The sequence below is a fragment of the Lethenteron reissneri genome, chromosome 31 (assembly GCF_015708825.2).
Source record: "Lethenteron reissneri isolate LAM-NWPU_2019-01 chromosome 31, ASM1570882v1, whole genome shotgun sequence".
In the NCBI taxonomy this organism is placed as follows: domain Eukaryota; kingdom Metazoa; phylum Chordata; class Hyperoartia; order Petromyzontiformes; family Petromyzontidae; genus Lethenteron; species Lethenteron reissneri.
Window position 1 is genome coordinate 8,888,585 of NC_083809.1, and position 16,470 is coordinate 8,905,054.

The window sequence follows — 16,470 nt, forward strand, 5'->3', positions numbered from 1 at the left end:
AACGTCGTGATTTAATTTAGTTATTTCTATTTTATTCTTTATTTTTATTCTTTATTTTCACCTACATGACTTTACCGAAAGAACCAAAGAGTAGGTATACAACTCAACAAGGTTTTTCTATCGATGGGTTCACAATCCTACATGGCTTACTTGCTGTACCTTCACCTACTGGTCACCTCACATATCCCAGTGGCTCTGAGTTTGAGGACTATCCACGATTCCCCCAAAGTGCACTCTTACGTGCCCAGTCCCCATCACGAATGCACCACGCTGACCGCACATCGTAAGCTCTTCGGAACAACACCGCTTTAGGCCGATACTCTTTGGTTCTTTCGGTAAAGTCACGTAGATGAAAAATAATAATAAAAATAATAAAATGAAAATAACTAAATTAAATCATGACGTTTCGGAGGCAACACAAGCTTCCGTCACCAGGTGGAACAGCTACAGCAAAATTACTGTAGTGAATAGGATAATTTTGCTGTGGCTGTTCCACCTGATGACGGAAACTTGTGTTGCCTCCGAAACGTCGTGATTTAATTGTTATTTTCATTTTATTATTATTTTTTCTTCATCTACGTGACTTTACCAAAAGAACCAAAGAGTATGGATCCTTGCAATCACGAAAACTTCAAATCTAGAATGCTTTTGGCCTGTTGCACAACTGACTCAGACTCAAGGATGGATCCCGAACATTTGCAGGTGACTGGTTCCAGGCCTTCGGGCCGAATACCCCCCTGCACAAGGTTTACGTGAGGGTATAGCAGGCAGCAAGTCACCGTGGGCTGCGGATAGTAGACTCCATCGACTGGGCTCTGTTGAGGCTCGTACACACTGCCCGGTGAGGTAGAACGGAGTGGACTGTTGCAGACAAGTAGGCATCGGTTGCCATTGCTCTTTATTACACGCTTTCATTTAACTCACTCTGCCTGTTGTTGTTGTCGTTGTTGTCGTTGTTGTATCCTCAAATCTTGTAACTCAATTTTAACCCACTTCCCAATGTGGTATCGACTGCAAACTTGGTATACTTATGTCATACTGATGACAATACTATATTCTATCATAAAAAATAAAATGTATATTTTTTTACATTATTTTTATATGTTATGTTTCGGCTTGGGTCTAATTGTCCACGGTCAACTGACGTTGGCTGTAATTGGCCACGGTCCCTTACGCTATGGCAAGCTTCGGGGCCACTTCCTGGAGTCGTGGAGTTCTTCCATTACGAGTACATTTCATAAAAGCGTGTTTAAAAAAAAGTTTTTTCAATATTACCTATTTCTCTAGCAGACTCTTGAGTTACAATGACTCTTGTCCTGCACAATAATGTTTGTCCTATTCCATTAGTGTTTGGCGTGTGGGAGGAAATCCAAGTAACCAGAGAACACCCACCCATAATGAAGGGATAACACAAAAATTTCACAACCATGGATCACCTCCGATTAACACGTTTGGCTACGTTTGGCACGAAAGAAGTTCAACAGACATACATTCCATTTCTCTCATGCCATCTCTTTTACATCTTGCAGCCCAATTACAAACCCATGTTCCACATTGCGCAGGAAACCCAGCTACATCACACGTGGGCTCCTACGCCAGCCGTGTGTGTGCGTGTGCTCAGGCACGCACCACTCACCTCCTATCATAACACATGGCCTGGACGGTGACCTCAAATAATTACCGTTCTCTCACGGAGCTAAGAATGCACTCGGGGAAGGCTTAAGTGATGCCACTCGGAGCGCTGGTGTTGAGTGAGGCGAGGCTTGTGATCTTCGCACCGCGAGGTTGTGTTGGAATGTGGGGGAAAACATTTTTCCCCACTCGTCCAATTGGATTTTAATAGCACGTGTTTGCAAGAGGATGGTTGGATTGTTGCATCGCGGAACTGTGAGGGAGAGCGACAGCTTGTGGAAATCTTCGTCCAGCAGCAGATTGTTCGTGGCTGATGTTGACGCTTCCAATTGCATTCATTCACGTTGTATATATGTATGTTGTCTTGAGATGAGCAGGAGACATTCTCAAGTGCATGACCCCACGAGAGATAATGGCCTTTTTGGAGGTAATATCACTGAATGATGGTGCAGCTCTTCATGGTTGTGCGATGTGTTGTCCAGAACGGGAGCTTCTTCAGGAGTTGTTGAATCGAGATCCAATTCTCCAGTTTCTGAAGAAGCTCGCAGCAGGTGGAGAAAATAATGTTGGACGTCGTGAGGAACAACATACGGTAACATCCCGAAAACGCAATATCGTAGAACTACTTCCGAGGTCTTTCATTCACCTCGCATCAATACGAGGGGCACCAAACCTTCTCACAGGCTAGCTACAGAGGTGTCCATCGGACGTCAATTAAACAGTGGAAATAAGCCCAAGTAAATGACAAATCACGTTCTATATTTCTATGTGATGGGCTTTTTTCATGCAATCATTTGTGACTGGCCTAAGACTATGCAATGCACGAAACTCCAGTGTAAGACTAATCTACAGTGAAGCAGTTTGATCAACAGGTGGCTTTTAGGATTAGAACCCAGGACCTCCGGCAGTGGTACCGGCTCTGAGCTCCGACACCATATGAGACACCATTGGTACCTCATTTGCCAGTAAAAAATATGATAATTGTTTTTTTACCCTTCTATCTGGCAACAAAACTGACACCTTTTTTTCACGAGGAGTCATGTTTGCATAGACCACAATACCTGCAGTCATAATGCAAACAAAAACATAACTCTGATAATGTATGCACTGTCCTTGAAGTTGATTGGTCCACACCCGAGACAGCTTTCCTTAGAGCCTAGTCTCACACGGGTTGGACCAGATAAAAAGGTGTCAGTTTTGTTGCCAGATAAGAGGGTAAAAAACCAATTATCACCATATGAGACCCTTTAGTATTTAAAGTAAATCCGTAGGATTTGCGCGATCTAACCCAAAAATATTGGTTGCGGAAGCCTACATGTTAAACAAACCCTTTGGTATGTATGTATGTTGAATTTCTTTCACACCATTACATAGACAACCATGCTAATCATCGAGCTGCCCTCTCGTGGAATGCTATGTAAAATAAAAGACAGGGAAATTAACTTTCTTCACTGGGCAGGCAGCCAGTGATCAGGGCAAGCAGTGCTTGGCTGTTTGAGCTCACAGTTCACCCATAAATTGTAGAATACGCTTGGTTTGTGAAAGGTGCCCTGCACTGCACCTGCTGCTTTAAGCTTTTCTCCTAAGACTGAACCCCAAAACACTCGCTGCTTTTGTTTGACATTGCAGACTCCGCTAGTGTCCCACACAGGGCCATGGTGGAACACTGGGAGAGATGGATGGGGTGGATCTAGATGTGAGGTTGAGACGTGGCGTGAATCTTACCCAAAACAAAGCCCACAGACACAAACTTGGTTGCACCACTCAAAAACAGGCTCCACTTTAGAATGCAATTACACTCAGCGTCTATATAACATCTGAATGCAAACGCCATCTCAAGGAAATGTAGGCAATACTGGACCACCCTGCCAATAGACAGAAACATTAATTTAAAAAACACGTGAGAAATGCAGGATGCTCAGCCGAAGGAAGGTAGTTGGATGTTGACTAGCGACCAACTTTACCAGGGCATCTAAGTAACCCTTTACAAACCTGCACACCAAGCACAACCAACAAATCTAACACACCCGCTCCCCCTGTACACCTATCTCACCCAACAAACACAGCACACCCCACACACCAACGCATCAGCACAAACAACTCACCCAGTACAATCAACATGCCTTGCACATTCAATGTACCAGCACACATGCCAAACCCTGCACACAGCAACACACCCAGCAAAACCCAACACACCCTGCACACACGACACATTCTCATACACACTCTGCACACTCTGCATTCACAAACACACCCTGAGCAAGGAGTGCACTCGGTACAACCCACACACCCTGCACACCACACACACTCCGCACACCCTGCTGGTTACAAGAGGCGCCCTTGACAGCTCACGATGACCCGAGCCTGCCTCCCGTACAGACACCAAGTGCCACTCGCCATGAACCCCTCTTCCCTTATAAGGTGCCATGTAGTGGACACACTATCTCTAAAGCACTCAAACATTCATTTCCCTTAAACAAACACGTCGCGACAGCCGTGTTTGAGTTTGCAGTCGAAACAAATGATGCTGTCATCTCACGACCACCGGCCGCCCGTACATGAGATCTGGGCCTTGTAACGCGCAATCGTCATCAGCGCCGCATGCGCGCGCGTGCGTTTTTGAGCATTTGTGAAACTATGTGTGCATGTGAGTGAGAGTGGCCACCCGTATGTGCATGCGTACGTGCGTGTTGATGCACAATCTCTCACCCACAGGTTCATGACGCCTCCCTCCTCCAGGGAGGCCAGCTGGTATGACAAGCCAGAACGTTCTGTGTGGGAGGAGATGCACATCATCATTCTCGTCGTCATCGCCGTCGTTATCGTCATTATCAGCACTAAATACATCATCATCAAATGCCACCTTTCTCATAACCAAGTACCGCACCATTGTTAAGTAGCACGACGCCACTGATTCGTCACTATCAACAACATCACCGGCATCTATTTGCACAATAACCACACCATCACCAAACACGGCACCAAGCACCAGTCACATAGTCGTTATAAAGAACACCACCACCATTAGCATCATCAAAAACATCGTCAAAATCATTTTCATCATCAAGCACACCATCGGGCTCATCATTGCACGGTTGGCTATGTACTGTACGAAAGAAGTTCAACATACGTACATCATGAAGCACAACTCAAAACACACCACTACCAGCATCATCCGTTTTAAATACCACAAAACACATCATCATATCTTGATGAAAGTCAACACCATCAGTCCTTCATAAGCAAGCAAGCACATCATCATCATCTTCATCATTGTCTTCAAGCACAGTACCTCCACCACCATCATCATGTACATCATAATCGCCATCATCAAGCATGCCATCAGCACATCAACAACACATTTGCAATGATACACACGTTAACACCATTGGAACCTCCTTTGCCAGTAGCAAAATATGATAATTGTTTTTTTACCCTTTTAACCTGGCAACAAAACTGACTGGCTCTAAGAAAAGCTGTGTCGAGTGTGGACCAATCAATTTCAAGGACAGTGCATACATTATCAGAGTTATGTTTTTTGTTTGCAATCCGACCGCAGGTATTGTGGTCAGATAAAAAAAGGGTAAAAAACCAATTATGATTGGTTTGACTCCATCAGCCTTGGAATTTGAGGACATAATTGAAGCCAGAACCGTTTTCCCTGAGTCAGCCATTTGTTTTAATTTCCAGACTGCATTCTGCCCCCTGTAAGTTGTTGGGTTTTTTTTTTTAACAAGAGGTCTGCTGGGAATCGATACTTCATTTTGCAGGAAGGTAGTAGCCTCAGGAATTCGGCTGCTCGGGTCTCTAGACAATCACTGCATTTCAATAAATGTACCTAGCAAAACCACTTGCGCGGCGAGTGTCACACTGTGGGCCCCAGATTGAGGAGGCTGCAAACTCCACCTCGGTTTTTCCATTCTCAGGTGAAAGCGTGATTGGAATTCACGGCAGTGGCTTCATCAGCAGAGCTTTCTCCGCCACACGCACCCCATGGAGCCTCCCAGGAGGACTGCTCTGGTCGGAGCCCAGCACTGGTGCAGCATCATCACCATCCTCAACATCCTCAACATCCATCATCCTTCACCATCATCCATTGCCATCGCATTCCAATTACCAATTAATCCACCTCTACACATCACCTGCGTATGGAAACTGGATCCATGCGTCACCACTGTTCACGTACCATGCTGTGTAACATCACTGTCCACTGAACTGTGTGTACGACCAGCTGTCTGGCGTGCCGCTTGTGTATACGGCCCATCATCTGGTCTGTGTGTAAAGGGAGCTATCTGATCTGCTGTGGCCACACCTCTATTCCCCTACCATGGAATGCACGTGTGCTCAAAGTCTGAGTTTACACGCAGTCAAGTCCTACGCTAAAGGAATATACAACTCAAAAAGCAAGTAGTTTTTATTTTGCAGATAGGTTCCTCTAATGTACGTTCCAATTTGTCCGAGATGTCTGAAGCTTCGTGAAAGTGGATATGCGTTAAAATCACAGTCCAGCAGTCCATCATAGCACTTGAGTGATGCCACTGCCCAGCCGTTATATTTACAATATTGCGAGTATCATCACAATACATCACTCAACTCCTATAAATATGCACCCAACCTTGACAATCAAGGATTATTTTCTCAACAATGTTGGGACAGCCCAGGACACACAGCCTAGGCATGCATCTACAGGATAAGACATATACATGCTATAACCAAGTAAACAAGCAGACTCCACACAAAATAAGTATAACCCGTAAAAACAAAGTTTTTCACTATAAATCCTTTATATGCGTGGCGGCTAGAGTCTTCTCGTCCTCTGGCTTGAGATGGCTGCCACCTATGGGTCAGATGATTGTCTGCCAGTATTAAGCAATTGGTAATTAAATATTTAATTTGTTTTCCCTAAACAGTGTAAAATTTTAGAAAAAAATTTTCACGAACATTAATTGTCTCGCACAACGAGTCTGTGTGCAAAATGTCAGCTCGATTGGATCACGGGAAGTGGGTTAAAAAACGACCGAAAGATTTGCACGGTCGTAAGCAAGCAAGCAAGCACGCAAGCACGCAATCAAGCAAGCAAGCGAACTTAATATAAAGGATTTAAAAATGCCTTTTTTTTACACATCGCATCAGCCACACAGCCTTCTGGGAGTGATTTCCTTAAGCCACGTTGGTTTAATACAAGTGTAGAGGATGTTCGTAACATCCTCACACACGAACACGACACAACCACAGGTTAAGGGTCAGGGGTCAGGGGTCACGGGAGCACTGTCGTGCACGACACTCAATCCGATGATTGAGTGGGACACTCTGATCGGATTGGTGCGGAGAAGGATTGTAAAAGGGCAGAAAAATCCGAGAATGTGATTGGCGGGAAAGGGGGGAGACCGGCTAGAAAAAGGGATGGAGTTGAAGAGTTCGGGGTTGGCTTTGGATGACGAGTGAAAGTGTGGTGGAAGTTCGCGTTGAAAACAAATATCCTTCTTAACCAGCTCAAGTCTCATCTTCACAAACAAGCATAACTTATTAATAAAATAGGTTTTTGGGTCAGATCGCGTTATTTATAAATGTCGTAACCCTCCACCACCCGACACGGCCAAACAGTAAAAAATGCATCACGTTTTTCAAAGGACAAAATAATTCACTTCTTTAGCCCACCGGTGTGTTGAAGAGAGAATCAACAGCATTTCAAAATTTGAGTCGTACAACGTTTCGCTGATAATTACCATCAGCTTCATCGGGCAAGAATGGTGATGCTCTCCTGTGCTCTGGTCTTAAATAGAGCAGCAGCAGGGCATAACTGAGGTTGTCTTCCTTTAAGCTGATCTGGCAGGCACTGCTTCGGGCATGAACCGCAAACTGCTGCTCTCAGTACCGCTGCGACAAGAAGCCGCTCCTGGCACCACTGGTGTCCCACCAGCCCGGCGCTATGTGGCCTATCGGTGGAGCCCGCCTCATGTGTGAACGCCACGTGGGACAAGGTCGAGGGTGCTGTGGTGTATCCTGTCCAGCGTACCTGGCTCCAGCTGAAAGGCCACATAGCTCTGTTACTCGTCAGCGCCCTCGTGCATGTGCCTCACATCTGTGGCTGCATTTTTGTGATGTGACGCCTTGTTGTCCTCAGCATGGGTTAAAATTTTGGTTTTTGTTAAATCTCTCTTTCTTCCCCCCAATTTTATCCAGAATGTACCGTCAGCGTCGCGTCACGAGACAAAGAATCCATTCGTATCTCTCGCAGAGCAGTGAAACCCTTTGTATTAGAGAACAACAAATGTAAGTGGATATCACAGAGCTACATCTGAGACCCCATCAAGTGACCTCTGTCCCATAGGGTCGGGAGCAGCACTTTCCCACCCGCTCTCCCATTGAGAATAATGTTCATCACGTGAACGTGAAATACATTTATTTCTAAAATCTCAGGGTTGGAACATAGCCAGATTAAGCACAGAACCAAATTTAGCGTTATGCTGTTATTTTATCAAGTAATTGGTGACTGAGCCGTCACCTTTAACTCGCTGCACTTGAGAACCCAGTTGGGACCACAGGTGGCAGCCTGGATTCAAACCCAGCTGTGCCAGCTCTGCACTCTACCTCTTGAGCCACCAGGCCAGCTCAGTGTGGATGAAGGTTGCCCACACGTATGGCCCCGTGCCGATACTGAAATGCAAACCGATGCCCCTGTCTGCGTGGCACTGGGGGCACATAATGTGTCAGAGTGCAGAGCCAAAGACACTGAGGACTTGGGTTTGAATCCAGGTTTCGGCCATGATTAAACCTAATTCTCAAATGTAACGAGTTAATGGTTCCAGCCAGGTCACCAACGACCACATAAAACAAAGTGCCATTCAACAATTCTCTCCTTGATCTTGTCCTGATGATACTTTATGTAGTTTCTCAAGCAAAACATGATATCGAAATTGTACATTCTGTTGTGAGAACTGCTCTTCAACTTACAACATACCCGCGTGCTGAAACAATTGGCACGTTAAACACTTACACACATGACAATAAAAGTTGTTTGGCTTTGTCGGGTGGTGGTGGGGTCTTAAATAGCAAAAATTTGGCCAGAGCATTACTCGGCATGAATAAATAAATACAAATATATTCATCATAAATATTAACGGCAAAAAACCTACTTGTTAAGTTAATGACACACTATTAGGGCAGGGACTATACCGAGGGGTCTATGCATGTTGGTCAGAGCTGGAAAGCAATAGTGGGTGACCTATATCCCAGCGAGCAGAGAACACTGGGTTTGTCCTGCATAACGGTGTCATCCCGCATCCACCGTGGGAACCATGCGCTCGATATGATGAATATTTAAAGTGCCTAAATAATAAACAGTGGCAGCTCACGAACACAGCATCTGTATGCATAATAAATGCATCCGAGCACCCACAAAGAAGCATAATTGAGGACGGTGCTGTCAGCCTCAAGGAGAAAATGGAGCTGACCAGGGAGTGGCATTGTGTTATTTTAGGGCAGCACGGGTGGCAGAGGCGGCGTACAAAAAATACTTAAATAGCGTCTAAATTTTACCGCATCTCAAGACGCCACGCAAAAAACAGTGGGCGTACTTAATCTATAGGAGGGGGGGGGGGGCAGTAAATCACAGGCAAAAGAAAACATGAAACGATTTCAGTCTGGACTTAAACAGGGCCAGGGAATCAACAGCACTGATGGGTGGGGGAAGGAAGTTACATAAAATGGAGACAGCAGAGGAGAATGAGCGATGGAGCAGAGGGTACTTGGAGAGTAACGTGATATGAAAGGAGAGAGGTAGGAGAGTGCGTGGAGGGGAGTAGAGTGAGATGAGATGGGAGAGGTAGGAGAGAGTGCTTAGAGGGGAGTAGAGTGAGATGAGAGGGAAGAGGTAGGAGAGTGCGTGGAGGGGAATAGAGTGAGATGAGAGGTAGGAGAGTGTGTGGAGGGGAGTAGAGTGAGATGAGAGTAGAGAGGTAGGAGAGTCCTTGGAGGGGAGTAGAGTGAGATGAGAAGGGAGAGGTAGGAGAGTGGGTTGAATGGAGTAGAGTGAGATGAGAGTTAGGAGAGTGGGTGGAGGGGAGTAGAGTGAGATTAGAGTGGAGAGTGGGTTGAGGGGAGTAGAGTGAGATGAGAGGTAGGAGACTGCGTAGAGGTGAGTAGAGTGACATGAGAGGGGAGAGGTAGGAGAGTGCGTGGAGGTGAGTACAGTGAGATGAGAGGGGAGAGGCGGGAGAGTGCGTGGAGGGGAGTAGAGTGAGATGAGACAGCAGAGATAAGAGAGTGTGTGGAGAGGAGAGTCGAGTGGCAGTGGCTTTGATGAACCTGACCCACGGGGGTGCCACCTGCTGCTCCTCGGTGTGGTGTAATGACCTGTGGGTGAGCGTGCAGATAGGTGAACGGATGGTGTCGGCACTGGCTCCACGGCACGCACTGGCGTCGAGTGCCCTGTGCCCGAAGCCGCACTCACTGCAAGGCACAGCACAAACAACAGCGCCAGCAGCAATATACGTGGCGAGTCTAAATGGAACATGAACGTAAGTGTTATTTCCTAATTGTTTATGCCTCAAACGTACAGAAAATGGATATTATTCCCCACAATCTTTGCTTTTGTGACCAGGGCAGTGCTATTTTGAAATGTACCTATTCTCAATGAGAAAACGTGTGCATTTGTGTTATTCCTTCACGTAAAATCCTGGTCACAAAAGCAAAGTTTGTGGGGCATAATAGCCATTTTCTATACTTTTGAGGCATAAGCATTAAGAAAATAACACTTACTACCCAGGAGCAAAAACCGTGTTACAAAGTGTAGCTCAAAGTTTTCATTCTAGATTTGAAGCTTTCGTGACTGCAAGGATTCATACTCTTAGTTGTTTTCGGTAAAGTCACGTAGGTAAAAAAATGAAAATAATAAAAAATAAAATAATAATAAAGTTTTTACTTGATCTCGTTCGGGGTCCCAACAGCATCTTTACACAGCCTGCTTACCGGGGGTGGGCGGGGGGCAGCAAGGGAACGTAATACGAGGGGGCTAGCGGGCACGGTTGCCCCGTACCTGTCGAGTAAGTGGGCAGGCGCAGCGGCCAGACGTGCTCGCCGCCGTCCCGCAGTGCGCGGTGCAGGGCGGGTGGCTCCCGCGGGTCCCACAGCAGCAGGCCACCCGCCTCCGTCCCTGCAAACAGCAGCCCGGCGCGATCCAGCCCAAAGCAGCAGCAGGAAACCTTGGAGGACAGGGAGAGAGGATCAGGGTTATGCCTCTCTTTCTCTTCTCCTCCAACCGGTTGTCGCACCAACGTTGAGGACTCGATGCCAATTGTACATAAATAATGATAATATTACATTTAAGACGACTGGAGCGAATAAAACCGAGCAAACTTTTTTTTACACTCGTAAGAAAAAGTGTATTGAATCTTAAAATTAAGCAGGAATCACTAATCATGATAACTAATGAATTTTACGTGGGTTGCCGGTCTGGATACCCACTTGTGATGTGTGTCCTGGGTGGACAGAAGATCGAGCATTGTTAATGAGAAAACAAAAAGCCTGACACAGTAACAGGAAGGCAACCCATTATATCACTCTCCAGTGATGTGAATGTGGCATCACTTCCATACATTTCAATACAACACCAAAGCAGTGATACCGCAAGGGCAATATGACGCAGCACTGTTTAGTAAGCTTCAAACTTGCATTAAACTTCCCAGGAGACACAATATCGGCATTAGCTACTGGTTTTTTGTTGGATCAACCTTTAAAGGAGGGTATGGATGGGATTAAGGGAAGGGTTGGGGCTACGGTTATGATTAATGCCAGTGTTAGAAATAGGGTCGAGTGTTCGAGTTAAATGCAGAGCCGTAGGACTTGAGTTAGTGCCTACGTCTGAGGTTTATAGTGAAGATTAGGGAAACGATTAGTTGTGTGAATGCACAGGGTTAAAATTGGAGTTATGGTTATTATGGACTCGGGGTAAAGATTAAGAAGCTAGGATTAGGATTAGAGTTTTTGGTGCAGCTTGTGTTTACCGCTGGGATTATATCTGAATGGTTGTAAATCTTGAGCCTCGAGTAGCACACTGCCTTGATCCTGCAAACCATGTTTTCTTTCAAATTCCAGTACCAAGATCTACCCGATGTATACTGGGTATTGTCGTTGCCACTTTGTGCATTAAAGTGACAATTCCTGACCGATTCTCTGAGTATTCCCACTGTGACACACATTTACAAAGAGTTCCTTCCAGACGACAGCCAAAGCTGTGACCGGGGTCTGGCATTGGCAGTTTTCGGCACATATATAAATGCCTATTATCAAACAAAACATTTCTAATATCATAATTTGATAATCATAATTTACTTATTTATCCAAGAACGTCATGTTGATTCATATAACTATTTTCAAGAGGTTCGTGCTTTGGGTATTATGTTAGGATGTATTCAGCCAATGAATGATGAGCAATTGTTATACACGTGGGAGGAAACCGCAGCACCCGCATGAACCCATGCCTTGCACGAGGGAGCAACACTCAATCCCCGTATAGATGGATGTAGGCAGATGGCAATTAGTCCACTTGCTGTACCGCCTTCTACTGGCAAGCCAGGGTATGGCACCCCAACGCCCACGGGGGAAGGAAGTTTCGGTTACAAAAAAAATTTGGTTTTATATTGTTACCGGTTTAGTGGTTACCTTTTAACAACATTCGTACATATATGTAGCATATAAAGCAACACAACTTCTCACCTCTGGCTCACTGAGCAGCACCCTCTGTGGTTGAGATGGCTGCCTGAGGTCCCAGACGCACAGTACCACACAGCGGGCGAGCACGGCGTCCACCTGCGCCCCGCTCGGCCCGGGAGGATGGACGCTCAGCAGCATGTGCCTCTGCACTTCAGAGACGTGCAACCTCGACACAGTGCGGCCTGTACACAGTGTGCACACGCACACACAGCATACACACGCACAAAGATAACAATTTCAATGTATAAATGCAACCTGGTGGATCAGCCGTTCACAATCGGAAGGTTGACAGATCAAATTTTGATCATGAGTGCCACTTTTGAAGGAAGTCAACAGCAGTTGTTCTATGGATAGACTATCCCTGTTACAGGGTACATGGAAACTCCGCCACTGGCTTAGGGCAATAATCAGGATGTGACCACGGCCTCCTCAATGCTTATTTAAGCAGGAAATTACTTTGACTGAACTTTAATACGCAACCACACCTTAACATGCACGAGGGACAATATTAGAGAAGAAGGGTGTAATAGGTAGAGAGAAGGGGGGAGGGACCTGGATTCAAACCCAGGCTTTCACCAGCTCTGACAGGGCATTAATTAGCTCCCTGATGCACCAAGCCACCTCCTTGTTTTGAAGCCACTTTCAATCCAAAACCTGTTCATCCAGTGCCCTCTACTGGACACAAAAGCATGGAACAGTGTGTGCGTGTGATGGGGTGGCATATCGAGTACCGTGCAAAAACGGGAGGTCCGTGTGTAGAGGGTAGAAGCTGCTCCCGACTGCGAGGCTGCTGGTGCGTGTCTCGACATTCCTTGAGGCTTCCTTCTCTGTCCACTCCTCCTCCAGCAGCACAGACACCACCTTGGTAGGTAATGATGATGATTTGTTTTTGATAGAGCACACTTTACGCAAGGAAGCCTCAGAGCGCTTTGCACACAAATAAGCAACCTATCACATCACACCTCAAAAAACTGCAAAGGCACCTCCAGCAGATGTACCTGTGTGGCACAAGGTGGCGGAGCACCTATCCTGCAAGCGGGCATTAGTCTGCTGGTAGGGGAAAGAGATTGCTATTTATCATCCCAAATGAGTAATTTGCGGGCAATTTTTTTAATTTTACTAATTTAGACCATGGTCCACTCGATTTGTACTTTAAAGTTAACACACTCGCAGGGTGGCTTGCTGGGTTCGAACCACGAACCTCTGCAAAAAACGGCAAACGCGCTACCGCCGGGCCACGTCACTGCCCCGATGCACTGCAAAAAGCCGAGCCACCATCCAGCACGTGAACATGAAGTATAATTCAGCACACAGGCATGATGATACCATCCAGCAAACAGATGCATCAAACAGGAGATCCAGCACACAGACAAGATACGATCACCTAGCACGGTGCTTCACAAGCTGTGTGCCGCGGCACGCCAGTGTGACACGCAAAGACCCGGATGTGCTGCGGTATTTTTGGAATTATCGGAAAGAACATCGCTGTTCGCAAGCTTGGATAGACGAACTCTCCGTGCCAATTAGTGGCTGTTCCAGGCCCCACCCCCCACGTCCCATTCTCCCCTCTTTATTGGTCACGGCGTAGTACGGTAGATACCCGTCAACCCCCACCCCCGGCCAACTATCCACCCGGGCCCACAGGTATTTTTGGTTTGGTGTGCCGTAAAAATCGAGTATGCTCGAAAGTGTGGTGCGGAGATAAAGAAGTTGAGAGGCACAAACGCATAAGGTGTCATTCAGCACACCAACGGTCGTTTCATCCAATACACAAACCAGACATATCATCTGACACAAAACACACGGGGGTATCATCCAGCACAGACATGGATACCATTCAGCACACAGGACTACCAAGATAAAGAGGTGTAAATTCATCTCAAAATCGGTCATCATTCAGCACAAACACACGTTCTGGGATTTTTCCACAGCACGTCAAATGGTACAGCTACAGCATCAGCAGCCGTAGCAGCTACAGTAGCAGCAACAGCAGCAGCTATAGCAGCAGCAGCAACTACGCGTGCCGTGCCTGGAAGGCGGAGGCCAGGAAGCGCTGGAGGCGTTGCGCGTCGAGCTGCTGCTCCTCCCTTGTTCCCACGCCATCCGCGAGCATCGTCCGCTGGGCCTGCAGACAGAAGCGGAGCGGTCTGAGCAGTGGCGCAGCTATCGAGTGTGCAGGCAATGAAACTGCACCAGGGCCTATGGGCGCCAGGCTATGAAAAATGGGGGGGCGGTGGGAGTGGAAATTGGACAGGGAACCTCACTTTATTCCTTGTACCGGGACACATGCCAGCCACGCTACGCGACCGAATGTGGCGCTCACACAGTCCGCATGGGCCAGATATTAATTATTTAATAATTACGTTTGTTTACCCAGCAAAGCCTCGCCAAGTCTCATGACTCTTTTTTATTCAGGAGGGTCCTGCCAAATGTTTGCAGTGGGGGTGTTGCTGCTCTGTGTCATCCCAATGGATTCACACCTTGAACAACAAGCGGTAAACAAGCTACCGATGGGGCCACAAAGAGCAGGCATTGGGTTCCCCACCCCTGGTGTGTAGGAACAAGGAGATGGATAGGGTTGGGGTTGGAGTTAGGGCTACAGATTTCATCTCCATCCTACAGAGCAGTCGAATTGTGCACGACAGTCCCAACACTTGCTATCCCAACAGCACTGCATATCATGCACCAGATTCACGTCTTGACAAAACGGCCAACATAAATTACTACCCAGGTCGTGATTTGTCCGTCTGTTGAAAATAATTACTTTTACATGAAATAAGTCCAATAGATTTCACTAAACCATTTGTGTGAACTAAATCAAAGTCATTCACTTTAGGAGGGAACGTGCCCAAAACCAGGACATCCACCGAGAATACGGAGTGATGAGAGCCGCTATCGTGCAGGAGAGCGACGGAATTTTGCGTTGCGTGACCACGGGATAGTTGCAGTCTGGGAAGGTCTTTATTGGATCATGGCTGACAATGGCTTCTCAAAATGTAGCAATTATAACCTGTATGTGAAAATGTTGTGTTTGATTTACTATTTATCATTTCATATCCATTCTTAATTGTAATATCATCACCATGCATGACCTATGTAATGTTGGATTAAGCCCTCCTTACCTCATCGCCATCTCTCACGGTGCTACAATCTCACAATCCAGCTCGCCCATGAGCTCATCTCATCACTCCATCTCGGCTTCCCTCTTGGAAGTGCTCTCTCCTTTGACTTCCATTCTGTCACCAGTCTCATCCACAGGCCATCATCCCCTTCCATCGATAGGTCCTGTCCAAGCGACTTCCTTCACTAGTTAACAAGATGTCTCTAATTTGCATGTGTTGTCCTACACATGTGCTTATCTTTCTGTCTCTCGGTGTTACTTCCCAGTACACACTGCCCCATGCTTCACTGTGAATTTTTCAGCAGAAGTTCCCTTTTCTTTTTTCAGTGTTCATGTACTCACTGAGGAGGTAATTGCAAAGTCTGGCTCGCCAGATAAATACGGATGGACATGAAATCCAGCTACCCGGGGTTTTACTGTATATGACGCTGGGATGTGTATATTGAGGAACGTACGTGATATAGGTATATCCTGTGGGGATACTGCGTTGGCAGCGGTGCATAAGCACAAATCACACAAAACTCGATATATTCATCATTAACACTGCGTTAAAATGAAAAGTATGTAAAAGGTGATGTTTGGGACAATGGGCATGTGCTATGAAGAAGAGTCATTGCCTTCATAGGGCCATTGCCCTTCTTCATAGCATATGCCCCAAACGCAAGTGATTATGTACTTTTCCTTTTAAGGGAGTGTTGCAGATGAATGTGTGAAGTTTGTTTGATATCGGTACATGTTGTTGTGGGTGTGTGCACGGTGTAAATACACGCACGTATAGAATACATATCCAGAGTACCAGTGTAGTGTATGATGATAAAACAATGTGTAACAGACTCTGGCCGACCTGCACACACAGTGGGGCCTTCCCCTGGGTGCTGGCTCCACTTCTCCTCCGTCTCAATCTCCTCCGTCTGCACCTCTCGCTCCACATTGTCCTCGCCGCACTGGACATACGCCTGCATAAAACACTCGCATCACCACACTGCACCAAGCCTGCACTTCAC

At 46.5% G+C, this 16,470-nt stretch overlaps 1 protein-coding gene across 1 annotated transcript in view; it reads right to left on the reverse strand.

The window, feature by feature from the left end:
- Nucleotides 1–16,470, reverse strand: part of DYNC2I1 (dynein 2 intermediate chain 1) — a 40,214-nt gene that overhangs the window by 14,725 nt on the left and 9,019 nt on the right. The window contains 8 exon segments of the mRNA XM_061563471.1: nucleotides 4,342–4,403; nucleotides 9,988–10,083; nucleotides 10,670–10,835; nucleotides 12,349–12,527; nucleotides 13,077–13,206; nucleotides 14,375–14,417; nucleotides 14,419–14,470; nucleotides 16,311–16,422. Of these exon segments, the coding sequence (XP_061419455.1) occupies nucleotides 4,342–4,403; nucleotides 9,988–10,083; nucleotides 10,670–10,835; nucleotides 12,349–12,527; nucleotides 13,077–13,206; nucleotides 14,375–14,417; nucleotides 14,419–14,470; nucleotides 16,311–16,422 (840 nt within the window).